Genomic DNA, 25,624 nt, shown 5'->3' with positions numbered 1-25,624 from the left:
AGAATGTCATTAACCTGGGAAGGGTGCAGAAACCATTCACAAGGACATTGCTGGGACTGAGGTCTTGAGTTACAAAGACAGACTGAATCGCAGAGAGAAGCATAGTTAAGGCGATTGGACATAGCCTTTTTCCTAAGATAGGGGAGCTTAAAGCTTATTGGCATTGGTTTAAGGTAAGAGGGGTAAGATTTTCAACAGAGAGGGTGGTGGGCACATGGAACAAAATGGTAGAGGCACTTGCATATACGTTTAAGTACAGTTAAACACATACATGGATAGGAGGGGCAAACACTGGAAATAGGATTACCTTAGGTCAGCACGGAGATGAGCCGAAGTGCTTATTTCCATACTGGTTTCACCCAAAGGATAGTCAGCATATGGAACAAACTACCTGAGGAAGTAGTTGAGGCAGATACAGTAATGACTTTTACAAGGTACCTGGACAGGTACATGTATAGAAAAGGTTTAGAGGGATATATGGACCAAATGGGCTGAAGGGCCTGTTTCTATGCTGTATAACTGAGTATACAATAGTCAAATATAATCAAAGTGAGGTGTATATGCAGGGCTTAACTTAAAACAGCTTATGGATAAGATTTACCCGAAGTATAGTGGTAAACTTAATTCAGTGCTTGGCTCTATGATAGTCTCACTAAACTGACTTCAATACAGTAGCTGACATTTAAACATGACACTTCATTGGAGCTAAAAATCTTTTTATGAAACACCCAGCTTTACTAAACTTACTTTAGAGGCTTTGTCTCTTCAGATGAAGCTAGTGGTATCATATTTAGTGACATGGGTTCCTTCTTCTTATCAATCTAGAAATAAAAAGAAACAAAGATAAAATAAGAAATCTACATGCAACTGTTATGTCAGGAACAAAAGAAAATTACACATGTATTTCTTTGTAATATATACTAGACTTATTTCTCCTCAACCTCAGGGTTATCAGGGTTATAGTTCCCAATAGACCATCTGCCCTTTGGAATCTATTAAGCTAATTCTTCTTTATGTTTTCTGAACAGATGATACCAAAATGTAACATCACAACTGAGCAGATACTGCAATCATTGAAATTCCACACACATTTGTCTACAGGGGCCACTTGATAACCATCAGAAACAGCAACCATGGTAGATATTCACCCCTCCTTATCTTAAGAGGCTGTAAGACCAATTAATATTTTGAGCTCTGAAATATATCTGCCACAGAAAAAAATATCCACTTACATAGGCAAGTTCTATCTTTGTTAGATTCTTTGTCTACAAATAATAAACGAGAAATCAACATAAGCTTGATGAAAAGTAATCTACCAGGCATTTTTATGGATTCAACTTACAGCTAAATAGTTTCAGATACACTGCATGTCCAGATTTCTGTTTTTAAAGAGTTTCAGTTTTCTGTCTTCTGTCCTGTCCATTAGGCGGGAGACACAAAAGCTTGAGAACTCATATCACTAGGCACAAAGACAACTTCTTTGCTGCTGTAAAAAAAAGATTCTTGAATGCAACTCTGATAAACTAGGTGCTGAATTCTTGATCTCTCACCTTACCTTTTCATGGATTTTGTTCTTTATCTGTCTACCTGCACTGAACTTTCTCCATAACCGTAACACTACTCTGCACTCCGTTTTCCTTCACAGGATTTCAGTATGTGGAATGATCTTCCTACATGGCATGTAAACAAACCTATCACTCTACCTCAGTGCATGTGACAACAATAAATAAATTCCACTTCACAGTATTTCACTTAGCCAGAGATAAATTATTTTGCTACCACTACTTAGTTACACATACTTCAGAATGACCTATCCCATTACACAACTTTTAACTTTGCACTAATGCCTCCTCTGTCATTTAATCTCTCCTGACTTCCAACGCATCACAGTCCTTTTTTATTCTCTCTATCCCTGTATCTTACTAGTTTCTTTCCATCTTTTTTTCCAGTTTTGTGAAAAGTCATCAATCTGAAACATGAACTTCTCCTCTTTCAACTGTAAAAATACTGTATTTTAATAAAATCTTAGACACATTGGAAAAGGTATACAAAATGGAGTTTAGCCCATTAAAAAAAATCAGCTGTTAGTAATGCAACCACAGTTAAGAAATATTTTATTTTTTAAAAAAAATCAACTTATCCACAAAAGTTACTTTTGAGGTTTCCCAACATTATCTCAATGGTACCAAACTATCCAGAACTGCAAAGAGCTGCATTCAATACTAATGCTGTGTCAAAGTTACCAGATCTCACCAAAGGGATTATTATTTAAGATGTGAAGCAAAATTTATATTTCTTTGCAAGTAACTGTTTTCTGACAATACATGGCATCCTAATCGAGTCAAGTAATCTGTTGATAATCACAGCCAAGGCTCAAGTATTAAAAATACAGTAAATTACATACAGAAAGGTTGTCCAAATTTGTGGAATTATACAGCAAAAAAATGTGAATGCTTTTGCAATACTGAAACTTACTTCTAGATAAGGCAATGATGCCTAAAAGAAACCCTCTATTTCAATTGTGAAAAATTATCAATCTACAGAAGCTATTTCAAATCCTTGAAAAACTGATTTAACTTGGTATATTGACAGACATCTTTGGTACAAAGATCTCAATGGTTAAGCCCCCAACAACCTCTTACCTCGCCCTGCATGTTCAGAACCACATTCACAGTTGCAAGCAGAGTTCCAAATGATGGAGCAACATCAGAATCAAATGCTGGAGTAGTGAAGTTCAGGACGAACAGCATGTCATATTCAGCCAGATCTAAGGACTGTGAGAATAAAATAAATTGGTTCAGAATGGGAATTCAGGTGGTGATGTCCTTTCTGTCATGTATCAAAGTAACTTGTCCAGCAGAATGCCGATTCCAGCATCATGTTTCTTAATCCATATAAATACTCACCATCCAAACAGCAGATCAAGAAGTGGATAAAGAAATACAGCAATTTCAAATCTTAAGGCACATTTATCACTATTAAAGGAGGTTGCAAATCTTGACCAGACTTTCAAGGAAGCTAAAGAAAACTATATGGGAAGTGAGCTATTCTCAGTGCTCAAATGAGTATTCAGTCAGGCAAATGAACAAGGATATCAGAGAATATAACAGTTATATTATGACAAATTAGTGTTTTGAAGATAAAATTATTTGTTTATAATATAGATAACATGGCTTTAAATTACAACTGCATTAAACTAATAAATGGATTCCATTTCTTCCTCACATCCACAATGTTCACAGCATTGTTTTAAGACCATAAGACATAAGAGCAGAGATAAGGCTAGTCGGCATATCGAGTCTGCTCCACCATTACATCATGGCTAATTTATTATAGCTCTCAACCGCAATCTCCTGCTTCTCCCCACCCATAAACTTTCACAGACCTTATCAACCAAGAACCTATCAACCTCTGCTCTAAATATACCCACACAAAATGCTGGTGGAACACAGCAGGCTAGGCAGCATCTATAGGGAGAAGCACTGTCAACGTTTCAGGCCTAGACCCTTCGTCAGAACTAACCGAAAGGAAAGATAGTAAGAGATTTGAAAGTGGTGGGAGGAGGGGGAAATGCGAAATGATAGGAGTAGACTGGAGGGGGTGGGATGAAGCTAAGAGCTGGAAAGGTGATTGGCGAAAGTGATACAGAGCTGGAGAAGGGAAAGGATCATGGGATGGGGGGGGGGGGCCTCAGGAGAAAGAAAGGAGGGGGGCTGGGAGCACCAGAGGGAGATGCAGAACAGGCAAACTAAATATGTCAGGGATGGGGTAAGAAGGGGAGGAGGGGCATTAACGGATGTTGAGAAGTCAATGTTCATGCCATCAGGTTGGAGGCTACCCAGCCGGTATATAAGGTGTTGATCCTCCAACCTGAGTTTGGATTCATTTTGACAATAGAGGAGGCCATGGGGGGGGTGGAGTTTCAAGATGGCGACGTAAGCATCTGCCTTTTAGGCGCTCTTTATTTTTTTAACTATAATCACCCTTTAATTAGATCTTTTCGAACTTAATCATATGAGTTGCTACCTTTGATTGACCCTTTTTTCCTAAAATAATAGTTGATCTAATCTTGTCAAACCTAAAATGGCTACAAGTAAGAAATCGGCTAAGGATCCTGTATCCATCGACGCAATTTCTGATCTTTTGGACATTAAACTGGATGTTAAATTTGCGGGTATGGAAGGTAAATTGGACAATAAACTGGATGCTAAATTTGCGGGTCTGGAAGGCAGACTAGAAGGTAAATTGGACAGTAAACTGTTAAATTTGGAAAGGAGGATTACTACGAAAATATCCGATCTTGAAGGAGTTGTTAAATCGCTTGAAACTAAGTTTCAGTCGCAGGCGTTAGTGGTTCAGCAGCTTGGAAATAAGATCACGACTCTTGAACAATCAATTTGTGAAAAAGCACGTACAATTGAAGTGTTAGAGAAGAAGATAGAGTCGACTGCTAAAACTTTAGATCAGTATAAGTTTAAAATTACTGATCTTGAAAATCGTTCTCGCAGACAGAATTTGCGCATCATCGGAATTCCCGAAAAAGTTGAGTCCGGTGATTTAACTGAATTTTTCTCTAAATTACTGTGGGAAATTTTCAGTGGTGAAGGTTTGAAAAATGAACCTGTTATCGACCGCGCTCATAGAGTTGCGAGGCTTTCGTCTGTGCCTGATAAACCACGAGCGGTGATTGTTCGCCTTCATTATCCTCGTGAGAAAGAGCTTCTAATTCGATTAGCTTGTAAAAAAGGTATGATCTCCTACAAAAATTACTCATTTCGAATTGTTGAGGATTATTCTTATGAAGTAATGAAAGCCAGGATCGCTTTTAAACCAGTGATGGCAGAGATTCATTCGATTGGATTTAAACAAGCTTTAATGTATCCAGCGAAGCTTAGAATTGTGCTGCCCGACAACAGTCTACACTTTTTTAACACTCCTGAAGAAGCGAAGAAATTTGTTGAAGAATATCGATCCTCTAGTGCAACTTGAACTATGAGTTACATTGAAGATTTTTTTTTTTGGAGAGAGGATGTCATTTCATTTTAAGTTTTAACCCTGGAAGTTGGGTTATAACTTTTTATTTTGAACTATGGGTCTGGGTCTTTTTTTTTTACTACTATTATTATTGCTTATAGATGCTGTTTTAATTTTTATAATATCCTTTTTTATACACGTTTGTATTTTGTAATAATGAATTATTTTTTCAAAATGTCGTTTCTTCTTCCCATAAGTCTTTACTTTTTACTTCTTCCCATAAGTCTTTCCCATAAGCGTTTATTTGCTTGCCTGTATTTAGAAATGGAACAAAGGTTTTGAATTCTTTTTTTTTAGTCTTTTTTTTATATATGTTGTAGTGTCTATTAAATCTTTTTTTTTAAAAAAAAATTCTATTTTGATAACTTTTTTTTACTAAATTTTCTTATTAGATTGCTGAATTTATATTCATATTTTGTAATATGGCTTTCTCAAAATGTCGTTTCTTCTTCCCATAAGTCTTGGCTTGTGAAACGTCATCTTTGTATCTGAATATGGAATTTCTTTTTTAAAGGTGTATTACATTTTTAAACTTTAATGTTCATTTTTTTTTATTAATGATTTTTCTGGTTTTACTATTTTAGTTTTTTTTTTGATTTGTCTGATATGTGTGTGTATGTGTATGTATATATATATATGTAGGTATATATATATATATTTTTTTTTTTTGCAACTCTATATTTTAATTAGGGTGTTATATAGTTTTTTCTTAAAAAATTTTCTTATGGAGCTGCCATCTTGAAATGGGGGTAATATTAGTATTAGTTTATGCGCCTGCCGCTTGGCTTTCTTTCAAAGGGTGGGGGGAGGGGGGAGGGATCTTTTTTCACGCTTTTGCTTTTTATTTTTTTGCTTTTAGTTTATGGGCTGACTTTAAATTGTTAATAGTGTTGAGGTGTCAGGATCTCCGGTTGCTCCTGAATCAATTTTCCTTCTTCCTAAATTGTGGGTTATGTGTCTTTTTAACCTTTTATGATACACACAATTAATATTGGTATGATGGATAAATCTATTAACTTTATCTCGTGGAATACTAATGGTTTAAATCATCCGATTAAACTTAAAAAAATATTTAAAGTATTCCATAGATTGAACGCTAATATTATTTTTGCACAGGAGACCCATATTAGGAGGGAGGATAATCAACGTTTTTTTAGGTTCTGGAAAGGGCAACAATTTCACTCAAATTGTACCGCTAAAATTAGGGGTGTGTCTATTTTTATAGACGCCTCAATTTCGTTTACACATTATGAAATTATTTCTGATCCACAGGGTAGATTTTTGTTGATAACTGGTTCACTTTTTAATCGGAAAGTTGTTTTAGTTAATATTTATGCTCCAAACTTTGATTGTCCTGAATTTTTTAAACGTTTATTTACTTCTCTTCCTAATTTGAATGAATATATGTTGATTATGGGTGGAGACTTTAATTGTTGTTTGAATCCTTCGATGGATAGATCTAAACCTATTCGAACTCTTCCGAATAGATCAGCTTTACTTATTAATTCTTTTATGGTTGATTCTGGAATTACTGAAATATGGCGGTTTTTGAACCCTAAAGATAAAGAATTTTCATTTTTTTCACATGTATATCATAGTTATTCTAGAATTGATTATTTTCTTATTGATCATCGTTTATTAACAGATGTTATTGATTGTAAATACGATTCTATTGCTATTTCGGATCATGCGCCTTTGAAGTTATCTATCAAGATTCCGGACTCTTCTATCAATACTAGATCTTGGAGACTTAATGCTACTTTACTTCAAGATCCAGAATTTATTACCTTCATAAAACAACAAATTGACTTATTTTTTTCAACAAACTATAATGAAGAGATTGATAAAGGAATACTTTGGGACTCTTTCAAGGCTTTTATTCGTGGACAAATTATTTCATATTCCGCTGGTAAAAGAAAACAAAGATATTCAGATATAGCTTTATTGGTGGATAAAATTAAAGAAATTGATAAGATTTATTCCGTTACTCCTACCAAAGAACTTTATAAGAAGAGAGTTGAGCTTCAAATGGAACATAGTTTAATATTATCTTCTTCAATTGAGAATCAATTAATTAAGACTAGGGCTCAATTTTATATTCATAGTGATCGAACTGGTAAATTGTTAGCTAATCAATTAAAAGCTATTTCGACTAAGCGACAAATTATTAAAATTCGTAAACAAGACGGTAATTTAACTACTGATTATAAAGAAATCAATAACACTTTTCAAGATTTTTATAAATCTTTATATCAATCAGAATTTGACGGTGACCGGTTTACGATGGATAATTTTTTTAATAACTTGAATATTCCTAAACTGATAGATGAAGATTGTAGCTTGCTTGATGCTCCTATTTCTATGGATGAAATAAGAGAGGCTATCTCATCAATGAATTCAGGGAAAGCTCCTGGTCCTGATGGTTTTATTGTAGAATTTTTTAAAACTTTTTCTTTATTGCTTTCTCCTTGGCTATGTGAAATCTTTAATGATGCGTTTGTTAAGAAGAGACTACCTCAATCGTTTTATGAAGCTACTATCTCTCTAATTCTTAAAAAAGATAAAGATCCTACTTTATGTGCATCTTATCGCCCTATATCATTATTAAATGTAGACTCTAAGATTCTTACAAAAATTTTAGCCATTAGATTAGAAAAGGTATTACCACAGATTATTTCAGAAGATCAAACTGGTTTTATTAGGAATCGATATTCCTTTTTTAATATTAGAAAATTGATTAACATAATTTATACTTCATCACCTACAACCCCAGAATGTGTTATCTCATTAGATGCTGAAAAAGCCTTTGATAGAGTTGAATGGACATATTTATTTAATGCATTGAGAAACTTTAATTTTAGTCCTAATTTTATATCATGGATTAAATTAATATATTATAAACCTGTTGCTTCTGTTCTTACAAATAATTATAGATCCTCTTTTTTTCAATTATCTCGTGGTACGAGACAAGGTTGTCCTTTAAGTCCTTTATTATTTAATATTGCATTAGAACCTTTAGCTATTGCTATTCGTGAGTCTCCTAATATTTTTGGTATTACCCGTAATGAGAAGTTATACAAATTATCGCTTTATGCTGATGATTTGTTGTTATATATTTCTAATCCTAGTAGGTCTATTCCTGCTATTTTATCCTTGTTGGCTCAATTTGGTAGCTTTTCTGGTTATAAGTTAAACTTAGATAAGAGTGAGTTATTCCCTTTAAACGCGCAAACTTTATTGAGTGATAGGATGCCATTTAAAGTTGTTACTGATAACTTTATCTATTTAGGTATAAAAATCACCAAGAAATATAAAGATTTATTTGGACTGAATTTTTTACCTATGCTTCATCAAATTCAGCAACTTACTACTAGATGGTCTCCCTTATTTTTATCATTAGTTGGTCGGATTAATGCTATTAAAATGATGATTTTACCGAAATTTTTATATTTATTCCAAGCTTTACCAATTTTTATTCCTAAATCTTTTTTTGATAATATTGATTCAAAAATTTCCTCATTTGTGTGGCAAAATAAAAATCCTAGGTTAAGCAAAAGGCAATTACAAAAGTCTAAAAAAGATGGTGGTCTAGCTTTACCTAACTTTAGATTTTATTATTGGGCGAATAATATTTGTAACCTAATGTACTGGAAACTAGATTTGGATTCACCTGTGTGCCCACAGTGGGTAAATTTGGAATGTAGTGAGGTTAAGGGATATTCTATATTTTCCGTTCTTGGTTCTTTTCTTCCTATTGATTTAGCCAAATTCAATAAACAGATATCTAACCCTGTTGTTAAACATACACTACGAATTTGGTTTCAATTTCGCAAATTCTTTAATCTGAAAAACTTTGCTCTGGACAGCCCTATTTTATGTAATTTTTTTTTTTAAACCTTCATTGACAGATCAAGCTTTTAGTATATGGAAAAGGAAAGGTATAAAATGTTTTCGTGATCTTTTTTTTGAAGGTACTTTGATGTCTTTTGATCAACTATCCAACAAATTTGAATTACCTAAATCTAATTTTTTTAGATACTTACAAATTAGAAATTTCTTACATAAAATTCTTCCATCTTTTCCTAACTCAACTCCATCGGATTTTTCAGATTTGATTTTTACTTTTAATCCTTGTCAGAAGGGATTAGTAGCTTTTATTTATAACATGATTATGAAGATACAGCCAGAAATATCGGATAGAATTAGACAAGAATGGGAAAAAGAACTTCGATGTAATATATCAACAGATAAATGGGAAAAAATTTTACAAATGGTTAATTCCTCCTCTATTTGTGCTAAACATGCTTTAATACAATTTAAAATTGTACATAGAGCTTATATGTCTAAAGATAAGCTTGCCCGATTTTATTCGCATATTAATCCTCAATGTGACAGATGTCACTTAGAAGTGGCTTCATTGACTCACATGTTTTGGACATGTCCCACTTTACATAACTATTGGAAGGACATTTTTGATGTCATTTCCTCAGTATGGAATATCGATTTACAACCCCATTTTATTACTGCAATTTTCGGTATACCAAATGAAGATGGCAATCAGCTTTCCCCTTCAATCAGACGAATGATTGCCTTTATAACATTAATTGCCAGAAGGTCTATATTACAAAACTGGAAAGAAGTAAATCCTCCTACTACATTTCAGTGGTTCTCCCAAACTATTTCTTATTTGAGTTTGGAAAAAATCAGAAGCACTATCTTTGATTCTTCAATTAAATTTGAAGAAACCTGGGGACCATTTATTCGACACTTTCATATGAATTAATTTGGCCTATTTCAGATCCTTTTCTCTACTTATCCTTGTTCAGGTATGGAGTTCCGGAGTTCTTTTCTTGACACCTTTATATATTTATAAAGTGCTATTATTGCCCATGTTAGTTTTAGTTTAGTATTTTTTTTCAATATATATTTTTTCTCATATATAATTTCAATTTTTTTTTTCTTTTTTCGATGATTATTTTTGTTTTTTTTTCATATATATTTATATAGACTTGATTGATTTATGTACCTTTTGTTGATGGATGTTTTAATAGGATATTATTATCCTATTACTAATGTAATCTCAAGTTTATTGAATCTGTAATCTATTCATTATTATGTGTTGTTTTTTTTTATATATGAAATTTAATAAAAAGATTGAAAAAGAAAGAAAGAGGAGGCCATGGATAGACTTATCAGAATGGGAATGGGACGTGGAATTAAAATGTGTGGCCACTGGGAGATCCTGCTTTCTCTGGTGGACCGATCGTAGGTGTTCAGCGAAACGGTCTCCCAGTCTGCGTCGGGTCTCGCCAATATATAAAAGGCCACACCTGGAGCACCGGACGCAGTATACCACACCAGCAGACTCACAGGTGAAGTGTCACCTCACCTGGAAGGACTGTCTGGGGCCCTGAATAGTGGTGAGGGAGGAAGTGTAAGGGCAGGTGTAGCACTTGTTCCGTTTACAAGGATAAGTGCCAGGAGGGAGATTGGTGGGAAGAGATGGGGGGGGACGAGTGGACAAGGGAGTCGCGTAGGGAGCGATCCCTGCGAAAAGCAGAAGGGGTGGGGGGGGGAAATGTGTTTGGTAGTGGGATCCCGTTGGAGGTGGCGGAAGTTACGGAGAATTATATATTGGACATGGAGGCTGGTGGGGTGGTAGGCAAGGACAAGGGGAACCCTATCCCGAGTGGGGTGGCGGGTGGATGGGGTGAGGGCAGATGTGCGGGAAATGGGAGAATAACCTGGCCTCGAGAGCTGTCTGTGGCAATGAACTCTACAGATTCACCACCCCTAGCTAAAGAAATTTCTCCTTACCTTTGTTCTAAAGGGACATCCTTCTTTTCTGAGGCTGTGCCCTCTGGTCCTAGAACTCCTTCCCATAAAGGAAACATTCTCTCCACATTTACTCCATCTAGGCCTTTCAATATTCGATAGGTTTCAATGACATTCTCCCTCATTCTTTTAAACCAGCAACTACAGGCCCAGAGCCATCAAATGCTTCTCGTGCATTAACTGTTTCATTCCCAGGATCATTCTCATGAACCTCCTCTGGACCTTCTCCAATGCAGTGCAAGACTGCAGGTGGGGTTCAGATGGGACTGAACCACATGTTAGTGTGTCATGATAAACAAAAGTCACTTCTTTGAATCTACATATATTGAAGTTCTGTATCATATTTGATATATTTCATTTTATTAAATTTATTTATTGGACACAAAAGCAAAAGGATACTGTTCTAAACTGGGGAAGTAGAATTAGGGTAGATGGGGGGAAATAAGTTGAGATGAATGTCATGGGCCAAAGGATCCATTTCTGTGCTCTAGAACCCTGTGACTCCAAAATTATAGTTTGGATACCAGTTAATACAAGGAAGTGGCTGGGAAATTACTGGATCTATAGGGTCCTGCTCCTGGGCAGGTATGTACAGAAGGCCCCTTTTAAGGAGCAGCCATCACTATAGATTAGAATCTCAGTTATTCAAGAGCATCTGAATGAACGTCATATTTATTCCTAGAATGAAACAAATAAATTGGTAATAATTATTTACCTGGTCTAGCAGTATCTGGCATAGATCAGGAGTAAAGTGTCGAATAGCTGCTAATGTTTTACTCAGAATCCTGAGCAAACTGGATTGGACTTTCAGCATTGCACGCTGTTCCACTTCATCTCGTTCTGTGTTTTGCTGCTTTGTTGGCGTTTGAGCTGGTTTGGGCTGCCGAGGAAGAATTGCAGGTGGAAGAGCATCTCCATTCTTCACCTAATCAACAAGATACAATCAATCATATTTGATAACAGTATTGTGCAGGTTTTCCTTTAGATTGTGCCTACATGAAACAATGTCATAGGACAGCAGCATCCAAAATCAGACCCCACCACCCAGGCTATGCTCTTTTCTCAATGGGAGAAAGACGTGTACCACCAGGTTCAGGAACAGGTACTACCCAATAACCATCAGGTTCTTGAACAAAAGGGGATAACTACACACTTGTCCATCCACTGAGATGTTCCTACAACCAATGATCTCACTTCAAGGTCTCGTTATCTTGTTATCGTATGTTCTCATTATTTTTTGCTATTTATACATAGTTACTTTTTCACAGTTTGTTGTCTTCTGCATGCTGGTTGATCTTCCATTGATCCTGTTGAAGTTGCTATTCTATAGATTTACTGCATATACCCACAGGACAATTAATCTCAGGATTGTAAATAGTGACATACATGTACTTTAACAAAGCCCAAGTCATCTATATATCCACAGTCATTTTGCGATCAGTTACCATTAGATTCCGTCTTCAAACTCATGATCAGAAATAAAATTTGAAAAGCCTTTTGTTTTGAAAAAGGGCAATTAAAATGTAGCTTTGTAAAGATATTCAAAGAAGCGGATTTCTGACTCACTAGGATATTGTACTTCAAATGCATTATGGATTTTCCACACAGGGTAAGAGAGACAATTAATCAGACAATAGTTACATGTGTTGGAGAAATTATAGCCCTTTCAAGATGAAATTTGAAAATTATTTAATGGATCCTTATCCTCCATTACATGTTGCTCTTTAACACTTCATTTGAAACAGGGAGCGAGAGTGAGACAATTGCCCTCAAACTGCTCAGCACACAAAGCAGCCAAAAACTAACCTATTAACATCGGGGGGGTGTGGGGTGTGGGGGTGGGAGACAGTCCTAGGACACTGTCATAGAAATGTACTACATAATACCATTTCCCTTCAACTAATTGTACATATGCTTAAAATGAGAAGCAACTTCCAATCCAAATGACATCATCCATTTTTCTCCAGATTTGTATGGCAAAGGTCAAATGCAAAGTTAAATGTAAATCATTGCAAGATCTTGGACAGCCTCTTACATTCTAATTGCCCCCTACGTGGCATTTCCTTCAATAAAGTTACCAAGAATATATCTGTGTTGGTTGAACTTAATTAGCCCAACGCTCTTAATGCTCAACAATATTCAGCCTAGATTTAATAGATCCCTGATTGGATTTAAATTTGTGCATAATTTTTCAATCTTTTTTTCTCAAAGGCAATTAACTTTCTGTCAAAGATAAACTATTTAGATTATTTTTTAAAAATCAATTATTTCTACCATTTACCCCAGCTGCCTGACTTTCACCACCCTATGGTCTTTAAATGCTTATGTCCACTATGGAAGATGTAGCCAAATCGAAACTTGTTGCAAACTAACAAATGCACATTAGAATTGATGAGCATGAACAGCAGGTGCCCAAAGTGCTCATTCAGCCCTGTCCAGTTATAAAGGCTGGACATTCTTGTGCTTAGATCAAAGGCAAAAAGAAATCTCCAGAGCTGCAAGGATAAATGAAAGGATTATTATTTTCCCCTTATTTTAATCAGATACCTCAAAATCTTAAGAGCATTGCTAACAAATTGCAAAACACACAAAGAGGAACTCAGCAGGTAAAGCAGTATATATGGGGAGCAAAGGTCACAAAAGACAGCAAATAATTTACTGATAAAATATTTTTTTTAGTTTTAATGCCATTAGTAACCCAACTCTTTGAAAAGCATGCTTAGACACTGTATATATTCATGACAAATTACACTTTAAGGAAAAAACTTCATACTCACCTGTAGATAGTGCTGAAGCACTTTCGGACTATGAAGCAGAAAGGTACATGTCTGGCACAGGTAACACAGGTTTACCTGTGAAACACAGATCAAGCTGTTAACTACATTTATCAAGGAGCATCTTTCCAGCAAAAACTAGTATTTTTTAGTCTACATGGTCATTTCTGTTCACTTGTGATCTTACATTCAATCCACATCCTGTAGATCAATGGGAAATGAACTCATTTTTAATCAGTTTTCTGTGGTGAGACTGTGGCAGGTGAACCCCAACTGGTCACAGTGTAGGTCCGAGCTGATATAAGGCAGCGCTAGGATACTTATTCTTGGTAAAAACATATAGCTAAAGAAGTGCAATAATATGGATTTCAGTTTTCTGCTATTGTTTGAAGCAGTGATATCTCGTGTACAACATTTTATCCATTCTAAGTTGAACATACCTGCACATCCCTAAGCAGTTGTGGCAGATGAAACCGCCACTCTTTGATGAAGTTGGAAAGTTGAAGAAGAAACCCTACAGTGTGATCAACTTCATCAAGGCAAGCCAAGCTCTGCACCTTTCGAACTGCATCCAAACACTATAAAAGAATGGGCAAAAATAATGACTCGTATCCTGATGCACCTAACATGAACATACATTTAACATAATAAAATCATACATGTTTATGGCACAGGAGATGGTCATTTGGCCTACAATGTCATTTAAAAAAAATAACCTACTCTAAAATTATATATTTTAAAAATGTTCTTCTTCACATATGAGAGTAAAAGGACTGAAAAAAAAGTTTCCATGACTTTCATACCAATTCTGGACAGTCAGGTGAAAAGAAACCCTTGGTGAGTGAGTATTCAGAAATAATGAAGTCATGATATTGTTCTGCAAAGTGCACCATCTAGTGGCCTGGAAGACTTGTTCTAAATCTTATTTGAACTGTGGCAAGTGACTAGGTGTGTCAACAGTTATGACATCAGTTAAAAGGCATTTATAATCAAGTCTCAACCAAACCAAGAGAAAGAAAAAGGATGAGAGTTAATGGGAAAGTTATTAATAATTCATTGTGTTTAAGTTATTATATGTTTTAAATATATACAAGCTTTCAAACATTTTTGGATCTGCATGTGAATTATCTACTTTGATGACCACCTCCATGAAAAATATTATGCATAAGAACCTTTGGAACAAATTATAATATTCATTTTTAAATTGGTTTCTGGATTTCACTGAAGGAACCACTCCTTCAAAACACTCTTAATTACACTAAGCTTTAAAAGCACCAAAAGCGTTTACCCACCTGAAGTATCCGCTCCTGATGGACTCCAACAAAGTCTAACGATTCGGTAAGGAAGTTATAGCGTAGTGATTTTAAAAGTCTTTCCATCAGTGACATAGTGAGTCGATACACACCTGGCCATGAGGGAGCATCCAAAGATTTTCGGGAAGATCCTGAAGTCTGAATTATAAAAAGAAAATTGAAAATATTGGAGAGATGGCAAACAGTAATTAATTCTGCACATGAAAAATCAGGCAAGCATTGTTTAGAAAAGCAAAACCTGGACATCCAATATCACAGTACAAGTTTTCAGTTGTTTGTAAATGTAAAATTACTCGAACATTAAAGTTGAAAAGCTACTTAATATAGCTCAATCTCAAAAACTCTATGAATTTATAAACATGTGTGATATGATTATGCCAAAGATTTGATAAAGATTTGCAATCTCTATTGCAAGTTATGACTTGACAGAAAAACACAGCTTTTTCTAGTAATGGGTTTGTGTTAATTCTTTGCATCATGTTGAAAACTATTATTTTTGAACACAATTTTGTGATAGTTGTTGCTTTTCAGTTTGTCAGTAGAAACTGTCAACTTTAATTTTTTTTAAAAAATTATCTGTGCTTGTAACTTATAACTAGAATGAAGCACATTACAAAGCAATGGAAGCAAAATTAATAAAAATATATAGTTAGGAGTTATCTAGGACATAGTGGACCTCTATTTTGTAAAAATTATTAAAAAATAGTTGAAAATATACTATTCTAACCATCAAAACTAGAACAATACAGGCAATTTACAAGCTAACCTACAATTTAAAATTAATTAGCTTTCCAGAACAACAGCAATTACTTTCCCTAAAGACCCAATAGAATCGGTAGAATGTATTTAGCTTCCTTTATACTTATTCCCAATGTCCTCATTTTTTATAATACCTGAACAAGATTCCCCATGAAGTTCTCAAAACTGAATATAATTTCATCAATATTAGATTTAACTTAAAATATCAAAATTGATCACTCGGGTGTTGGTACTTTGTGTATATTCACTCTACATAACACTGCACAATTATTGAGGCACAGTACCTGAGTGGTGCCATTGGCACTGAGCTGATAAACACTTAGAAGTGGCAGACAGATGCTTTGTAGAACACCGGCTCCTCCCACTGCAGCAGCTCCCTGGAAGTACCAGTATGAAATTTAACATCAGCATTTTTTTTTAAACTTACAAACAGATATTGATGGATTTGAATTTATGTGCATAATTAACCTGAAAACAAGAAATTTCCACATCAACAAATGAACAATAGTTACAGTAAAGTTAATGCAGCTATACATGGGTTTCTACAGGGGCATGATTAAGAGCATCGTGTCTGGCTGCATCACTGTCTGGTATGGGAACTGTGCCTCCCTTAATCGCAGGACTCTGCAGAGAGTGGTGCAGACAGGGCATCTGTAGTTGGGACCTTCCCATAATTCAGGACATTTACAAAGACAGGTGTGTAAAAAGGCCCTTAGGATCATAGGGGACCTGAGTCAGCCCAACCACAATCTATTCCAGCTACTACCATCCAGGAAACAGTACCGCAGCATAAAAGCCAGGACCAACAGGCTCCGGGACTACTTCTTCCACCAGACCATCAGAATGAGTTACTCATGCTGATTTGAGTGTACTCTGTGTTACACTGACTGCTCTATTTATTATAAATTATTATAATTGCACATTTAGACGGAGACGTAATGTAAAGATTTTTACTCATGTACGTGAAGGATGTAAGAAATAAAGTCAATTCAATTCAAGACTTGAAAGGACTTGGAAATACTGCTTTCAGAGTTTGCTACCTTTGGGAAAAGTTACAATAGACTTCAAAACCAAATGCAGCTGATTCCGGTTATTTGGACAATCAGTTAATCAGGGCAACTATTAAAAAAAAACAAAAACAAATCTAGAAAATAGCCGGGATTCTCTTTGTTTATTTGGGACACCGTCACTTAATTGGTTCAGGAGACTTTTGCTGAACAGTTTCTAACTAGCATCAGTCGTGTCTACTCGTGCTACCATTAAGACATTATTCTGTGCTTAGAAATAGTTTTCAAACAGCATCACTTGCATTTATTTGTGTTCAAAAAGCAGTGATTTTTGCCACTGATGACAAGAAATAAGCCCTAATACAATTCAGAATTGTTTTGCTTTCTGCTGTTTCAAGTCTTGGAGATACCAGAACCAGCCAGAAGTGAAAATGAAACTTCACTACCTCATTAAGTTAGAAAATATGAAGAACTTGAAGGTATAGACAATCATCTTGAATGTTACAATGAAAATGAAGATTTGGAGGATGCAATTATCAAAATTATCCGCTATCTGCATTAAGTGTCTGCGTGGATTTGTTCATTTACGGTCAATCAAAAGAACATGGCAGCATATACTGGATGAATTCCTCCATCAATAATGCCTTGAAAAAGTATTCAGCCCCCACAACTATTTTCACATTTTACAGTTCCACTTTCTAAATTTAAAATATATTTAATTAGGATTCTTGGAGTTATGTCAAATCAAAAGAAAAATTCCAAGGTCTATCAGCAATCTACTAAAAATTAAAAAACAAAGTTGTGAGGCCGAAAAGTATTAATCCCCTTTGCAATTACTACATCAACTTCCCTCAGGTGCAATACCTTACCAACTCACCCACTTCGTTGATTTAGAAAACTGAATGATCACCTGTTTTCAATGAATTCATAAGATCCAACTGTATGGTAGATTTTCAACAGACCAAACCAAAATGAAGGCAAACAGCATTCAAGACAAGTCAGGGAAATGATAATAGAGAAGCACAAATCTGGGGAAGGGTACAAGACCATCTCAAAGATACCTAACACACCTCAGAGCAATTCATCGTGAAAAAGTGGAAAGAATACAAAACCACAGGCACACTGCCTAGGTGAGGCTGCCCCTCCGTTAAATAATGGCTCTTGGAAGAGAGGCTACTATGATGCTGAGGCATTCTGAGTTTGCAGTAGTCAGTAGCTGCAACTGGCGATGAGTTCGTGGCTCCACAATCTCTAAGGCCTTGCACAAAAAGGGCATTTATGGAAGAGTGGCAACAAAGAACCCGTCAAAAAAAAAATCATATCCTTGCCCATTAAGAATTTGCAAAGCTTCACTGTGAAGATGTGGAAGAGGGTCTTGTGGTCACATGAGAATAAAGTGGAGCTTTTTGGCCTCAACACCAAGCAGTACGTGTGGTGTAAATCTAACACTGTGTATCAGCCAGGTAACACCACCCCTACTGTAACGTATGGTGGAGGTAGCATCATGCAGTGAGGATGCTTTTCAGCAGCAGGGATTGAAAATTTGATCAGGATTGATGGGAAGATGAATGCTGCTAAATACAGAGAGATTCTGGATAAAAACCTGCTCACCTCTGCCAGAAAGCTTAAACTGGGAAGGACGTTCAACTTCCAGCAAGGCAACAACCCAAAACACACAACAGGAGGAACCATGGAGAGGCTTCAAATTAAGAAAATTTATGTCCTTGAGTGACCCAGTCAGATTCCTGACCTTAAACTGGAAGAATATCTCTGGCAAGACCTCAAGACTGATGTCCACCACTGCTCCCCAACTAATCTGGCACAACTCGAACAATTTTGCAAGGAGGAATGGGCAAATCATGCTCCATCTCGTTGTGCAAGGCTAACAGAGACTTACCCAAGAAGTCTACTGGCTGTGAGAGGTGGTTCAACTTAAGAGGGAATGAATACTTTTGAAAAGCTGACATTTCAGTTTTTTAATTTTTTAGTTTTTCATGCTTTACAATATACTCTGTTTTTTTGTGAAAAAAGGAGCATGTTTCACAAATAAAAATTCTGTTTGGAATACCCATTTATCACAAAGGATTGGAGGCTGAATACTATTTCAAGGCAGAGCATTAGGAATGTAGAGTGCTGTTGAGTCAAAGCGACCCTATAATGCAGTTGTCCAGAGGGTTTTTGTGGCAAGATGCTGAAGTAGATTGCCAGAGCATTCTTCTGCACAGATACTGCTGCTGCTGCTGGGACATGGCCAGATTTGAACTCAGGACCATCTGCCTCAGAATCCAGTGCACTACACCACCTGCTGGTAGTGTTGGTAATTCTAATCTGTTCTGTACTTCATTTAAATACATAATTTGTGACTCAGTTAAATTAACACACACAAAATGCTAGAGGAATTCAGCAGAGTTCCTCCAGCAGTTTCTGTGTGTTATTTGGATTTCCAGCATTTGCAGATTTTCACTTGTTTACTTAGCTAAATAGGTGTTTGTCTTCTTTTTATACCTTTGTAACTATATCCATAAAACTTCAACTAAGGCTACATCCACACTAGATCGGATAATTTTGAAAACGCCGGTTTCACGTAAAAACGATAGGCGTCCACACTATGTGTTTTTGAAAATATCTCTATCCACATTGAAACGGAGATTTCGGCGAATCTCCTCCTACTGGGCATGCTCAAGACACATCTACCGAAAACAAGCGACATGTTTGGTGTCGAATCTCACCGTAAGATTGAGCGTTTGTGTAGTTACAGACTAGAAAAACTTAAAAACGATGGACAGCTGTTGGTCCTCGCGCAAGAGAACTTAAAAGTAAAAAAAAACAAAATACTGGAGTGTACGGAGGCAACCGACAGGGAGTTCACGGACAGATTGACCCGGCTGACAACAAACATTGGAAAACCAACTAACTCTGCTGCATTAATAAAGCACCTTGTTAAATGTATAAAACATGTCTGCATCAGTGTTATCTTGTATTTCCATACAATGTTACATTAGACTGTTACATATCTATTGTCAGAGAAGTACTTGCATAAATAGGTAAACCACCTTCATACAAACAAGGACAGAAAACAGGGCAAAGTGAGTATACTTATTTATTCAGTAAGTTATGGGTCAAAGTATTTGGTGAGTACATTTCTAACTCTTCTGGCTTCAGTCTCTTTGCCTGTTCTGAAATTGTTAGGTTACGTTCAAGAAAACAATGAAATAGCACGCTGCCGTCTGACAGCGTTTTCAAAAGTCTCCGGTTACCCCGTCCACACTGATCTGCCTGAGCAGTGTTTTCAAAAATACCCACCCTGGAAAGCATTTCTGAAAAGCTCCGGTTTCGGGGGACGAAAACACCATTTTAGTGTGGACGGAGGGTAAAAACGAAGAGAAAAAGCTTCGGTTATGGATTTATCCGGTGTAGTGTGGACGTAGCATAATTGGGGCAGCCGCTTACCAAAATGTACTAGTCCTGATGTTTCCCAATTAACCAGAGCCGTATCATGCATAATGCACCGTAAAATAAAAGCTTAACTTTCAGAACAAAGGACTTTTACAGTATTTTGTTTCAACATTCAGAACGATCCTGTGGACTGCCCAAATCTAATTTTACAATAAAAGTTCAAAGAAAAAGTAAACACGTGAAAACAAAGATATTGTCATTATTTACATCAGACTGTGCACTAGAGCCAAAAGTAGAATATTTGATTTTTACATTTAAAATACCATAGAACTATAAGTAAATATTCAATTCTGTCCTAATACTTTTGTTACTGTTACATTTCTAAATATAAAAGAAAGGCCTATAGCACAGCAGTTTGATAAATTTTGTTAGAAACTTGTTTAAACTTGGATTAAATGTGCATATCCCACATCTGAATGTGGCCTCAAGTAAAATGATTGAGATATTTAGCTTTACTTTAAAATCTTTCCCTCTCCATTTCTTTCTGTTGGTTTGCACAATACACTTAGTCAAGCTACCCTCAGGGCAACAGTAATGTATGAGCAATCTGGAGACAATCGGTTCATGTAATTAATTCCCTACGTTACAACAAAGACTACATTTCCAAAGTACTCAACCAGATGTGGCATAGTTCAATTTAATAATTTTAATATGTTTGTGTTAATATTACATATGCTTCTGATGAAATCCCAAAAGCCAAACATGTGTTTAAGTTGTATAGAATGAGAAATGTCAGAAAGAACAAAGATATTTATAAGACCACATGATATAGGAGCAGAATTAGGCCATTTGGCCCATTGAGTCTGCTCCACCATTTCATCACGGCTGATCTAATTTTCCTCTCAGTCCCAATCTCCTGCCTTCTCTCCATATCCCTTCATGCCCTGATCAAGAATCTATCAACCTCTGCCTTAAATACACATACAGAGTTAGTTTCCACAGCTGTCTGTGGCAATGAATTCCATAGACTCACAATTCTTTGGCTAAAGAAATTTCTCATCTTCATTCTAAAAGGATGACCCTCTATTCTGAGGCTGTGTCCTCTGGTCAAACTCTCCCACCATAGGAAACATCCTTTCCACATCCACTTTATCAAGGCCTTTCACCATTCGATAGGTTTCAACAAGGATACCCCCTCATTCTTCTGAAATCCAATTAATACAGACCCAGGACCATCAGACGCTCTTCATATGACAAGCCATTCAAACCTGGAAGCATTTTTGTGAACCTCCTTTGAACCCTCTCCAATTTCAGCACATCCTTTCTTAGATAACTGCTCACAATACCCCAAGTGAAGTTTCACCAGTGCTTTATAAAGTCTCAGCATGACATCTTTGCTTTTATGTCCTTTTAAAATGAATGTTAACTTTGCATTTGCCTTCCATGCCACAGATTTAGACCTGCAAATTAACCTTTAAGGAATCTCACACAAGTCCTCCCAAGTCCTTCTGTGTCTCAGCTTTTTGTATTTTCTCTCCATTTAGAAAATAGTCAACCCTTTCATTTCCTCTACCAAAGTGCATGACACTGTATTCCATCTGCCATTTTCTCCTAATCTAAATTCTTCTTTAGCCTCTCTGCTTCCTCAAAACTAACTGCCCCTCCACCTATCTTTGCATCATCTGCAAACCTTGCAACAAAGCCATCAATTCCATCATCCAAATCATTTGACATATCACGTAAAAAGAATGAGTCCTAATACAGACACCTGTGGAACACCACTGATCACTGACAGCCAACCAGAAAAGACTCCCTTTATTCCCACTCTCTGTCTCCTGCCATCAGTCACTGCTTTATCCATGCTAGATCTTCCCTGTAATACCATGGGCGTGTAGCTTGTTAAGCAGCTTCATGTGTGGCACTTTGTCAAAGGCCTTCTGAAAATCCAAATACACATCAACCATCCTTTGTCTATCCAGCTTGTTATTTCTTCAAAGAATTTCAGCAGATTTGTCAGGCAAGATTTTTCTTTGGGGAAACCATGGTGACTCCCACCTATTATATCATGTGCCTTCAAGTACCCTGACACCTCATCCTTGATAATCAACTCCAACATCTTCCCAACCACTGAGGTCAGACTAACCGGCCTATAGTTTCCTTTCTTCTGCCTCTCTCCCTTCTTGAAGAGTGGAGTGACATCTGAAATTTCCCATTCTTCTATAACCATTCCAGAATTTAGTGATTCTTGAAAGGCCATTACTAATGCCTCCACAATCTCTTCAGCCACCTCCTTCCAAATCCTTGGGTATACACCATCTGGTCCAGGTGACTTATCTACCTTCAGACCTTTCAGCTTCCCAAGAACCTTCTCCCTAGTAATGGTAACTTCAGAACTTCATGACCCCTGACACCTGTAACTTCTACCATACCACTCGTGTATTCCACAGTGAAGACTGATGCAAAATACTTATTCAGTTTGTCTGCCATTTCCTTGTCCCCCATTACCACCTCTCCAACATAGATTTCCACTCTCGCCTCTCTTTTATACTTTATGTCTCTGAAGAAACTTTTGGTATCCTCTTTAATATTATTGGCTAGCTTACTTTCGTATTCCAACTTTACCTTAATGACTTTTTTAAGTTGCCTTCTGTTGGTATTTAAAAGCTTCTCAATCCTTTAACTTCCAACTAATTTTTGTACGATTAGATGCCCTCCCTTTGGCTTTTATGTTGGCTTTGACTGCTCTTATTAGCCATGGTTTTGTCATCTTGCCTTTAGAATACTTCTCCCTCTTTGGGATGTATATATCCTGTGCCTTCCTAACTGCTTCCTGAAATTCCAGCCATTGCTGCTCTGCCGTCAACCCTGCCAGTGTTCTTTTCCAATCAATTCTGGCCAATTCCTCTCCCATGCCTCTGTAATTCCCTTTACTCCACTGTACTACAGATACATCTGACTTCTGCTTCTCCTTCTCAAAATTCAGGGTGAATTTGATCACATTATGATCACTTGTCCCTAAGAGTTTGTTTTTATTTTTTACCTTAAGCCTTCTAATCAATTCTACTTCATTGCACAACACTCAATCCAGAATAGTTGATCCCCTAGTGGGCTCGACCACGAGCTGCTCTAAAAAGCCATTTTGTAGATATTCTAGAGAATCCCCCTCTTGGAATCCAGCACCAACCTGATTTTCCCAATCTACCTGCATATTGAAATCCCCCATGTCTATTGTAACATTGCCCTCTTGGCATGCTATTTCTATAATTTGTAGACCACGTCCTTACTACTGATTGGAGGTCTGTATGTAACTCACACCAGGGTCTTTTTACCTTTGCAGTTCCTTAGCTCTATCCACAATGATTCAACACCTTCCATCCCTATGTCACCTCTTTTCTAATAATTTGACTTCATTTTTTTAACAACAGAGCTACACTGCCCCTGTGCCTTCCTGCCTGTCCTTTCAATATAATGTATATCCTTGAACACTAAGCTCCCAGCTATAACCTTCTTTCAGTCACGATTCAATGATGCCTTCAAAGTCATACATACCACTCTGTGACTGTGCTACAAGTTCATCTACCTTATTCTGTATACTGCGCACATTTAAATACAACCACTTTAGTCCTGCATTCACCCTTATTGATTTAGTCCATCTTTTACATTTACTTGTAATACAGTTGAAATCAAGAATGACAAAACAATATAGATTGAGGACATACAGTCTAAAATAGGATGTGATAAAGCGTGTTACTTGCAGTCTGAAGAAAGGCTGTAATGAGCCAGGTAAAAATACAATACTGTGTGACTTCACCTCATGCTGAGCCTTGTTGGAACAAGGAAAGAGACCAAAGACAAAAAGGTTAGAATGGATGTAGGACAGAGAATTAAAATGAGGAGCAACTGGAAGCTCAGAGTCACTCTTGAAGACTGAGCAGATGTTCTTCAAAGCCGGCTTTTGTAATGTGGAGAAGATCACAGCATGAGAACCATATACAGTACATCAAATTGAAAGACATACAACCACTTGGAGTGTTCGAGTCCCTAAACAGTGGGAACTGAAGGGGTAAAAGGACATGTGTTACATGTGCTGCAATTGCATGAACAAGCATTGTGAGGAGAATGGACATTGAAGATTAAAGACAAAGTCACAGGGACTTTACAATGAAAGTGTGGGAGGCGATCCATTGAATGTGGAAGTATTTCTGAACTAGAAGAGAGAGATCTGGTGGCAGCAGAAATAAGGGAAATGAATCACAATAAGTTTAAAGCCCTGTCAACTATCAATTCTCCTTTGCCTAGCTTAACATATTTTAATATTGAACTTCTCTAACTCCACTCAATTCCAAATCCAAAGAGATAAAAGAAACAGGAAAGGTTGGAAATATAAAACATCAGGCAGCAGGTATAAATAGCAAACATATTAGATTGAAGACCATATCAGAAAGAAAGAAAACAATATAGTTCAAAATCCAAACTTTAAGTGGCATGTTAATGGATGTATCAATGCTAATTGAACTCAGTTTATTTTCATTCTCCCTTTACGCTCAGTTTATCTGAGCCTTAACTTCTCTTTCTTGACTCTTCCATCTATTTCTAAGAGGACAGATGTGCAACCAACATCCACTACAGCATTATACTGTAGCTCTCGCCATACAGTCCACAATAACCCTCTTTTTGTAACCAGCTGTGATTAACAGACCTTTGCAATCCTTTCTCAACCTCTTTCACCACAATTTATCAGAGCAATAAAACACAACAGGCCACCAAATCTGCCTTCAGCCCACCAAATCTGTGATGACCAAATACCCACTTACACTAATCCATTTTATTATCCCCAGAGCCCATCAACTATCCATGGAATCTAGCACCCACAAACACACAGGACAATCTGCAATGAGCAATTAACCTATCCACCCACTCATCTTTGAAACGAAAGGAGGAAACCAGAGCCAAGGAGTCAGAGAGAGTGTGCAGTCTTCACATAGAAAGCACTGGAGGTCAAGACTGAACCTGGGTGACCAGATGTGGTGAGGCAGCTCTTCTTGATGCTCCATTGTGCCTTTATCATTCAGTTTCTATTGTTCTCCACCCTACCACTCACATTCCCTTACTTCTTACCAACATTACCTCTTTGTTATGATATATATCTAACCTCTCAGCTTTGATGAAAACATGAAATTTCAATACTTTCCTTACCCACAGACACTGCATTGACCATTGAATATTACTAACATGCTGGCTTTTTTTTAAAGCATTTGCAGTTTTTTCTTTAGGATTTAGAACTTACTTGTTGCGTTTTGGCCAGACCTAAAAGCAAGTGTAGTGACGCCTCTGCAAAATGTAAATTCTGTTTGACTCGAAGACTGAGCTCCAAGGTGCTAAGCATTGCAGGAAGAAATGGAACCTTCCGAATGATGGAAATTAAATGATCACCACTCTCATCCATTTCACAGAGTTCCTTTGCAAGATAGACAGCTAGCACACATACCTGGGGAAAGAAAAAACA

General features: G+C 36.6%; 1 protein-coding gene across 3 annotated transcripts in view; it reads right to left on the bottom strand.

Moving 5' to 3' along the window:
- nup188 (nucleoporin 188) overlaps positions 1 to 25,624 on the bottom strand; it is a 114,059-nt gene that overhangs the window by 11,472 nt on the left and 76,963 nt on the right. For all 3 annotated transcript variants that reach the window (XM_059993768.1, XM_059993770.1, XM_059993769.1), the window contains 8 exons: positions 25,406 to 25,606; positions 16,000 to 16,092; positions 14,936 to 15,094; positions 14,084 to 14,221; positions 13,647 to 13,721; positions 11,585 to 11,794; positions 2,643 to 2,774; positions 748 to 821 (listed from right to left, as the gene is read on the bottom strand). In XM_059993768.1, coding sequence (XP_059849751.1) covers positions 748 to 821; positions 2,643 to 2,774; positions 11,585 to 11,794; positions 13,647 to 13,721; positions 14,084 to 14,221; positions 14,936 to 15,094; positions 16,000 to 16,092; positions 25,406 to 25,606 — 1,082 coding nt within the window. The remainder of the gene's footprint in view (positions 1 to 747; positions 822 to 2,642; positions 2,775 to 11,584; positions 11,795 to 13,646; positions 13,722 to 14,083; positions 14,222 to 14,935; positions 15,095 to 15,999; positions 16,093 to 25,405; positions 25,607 to 25,624) is intronic.

The sequence above is a fragment of the Hypanus sabinus genome, chromosome 18, assembly GCF_030144855.1.
Source record: "Hypanus sabinus isolate sHypSab1 chromosome 18, sHypSab1.hap1, whole genome shotgun sequence".
Classification (NCBI taxonomy): domain Eukaryota; kingdom Metazoa; phylum Chordata; class Chondrichthyes; order Myliobatiformes; family Dasyatidae; genus Hypanus; species Hypanus sabinus.
Note: the sequence above shows the minus strand (reverse complement) of the source record. Positions and strands in the feature narration are given on the sequence as shown.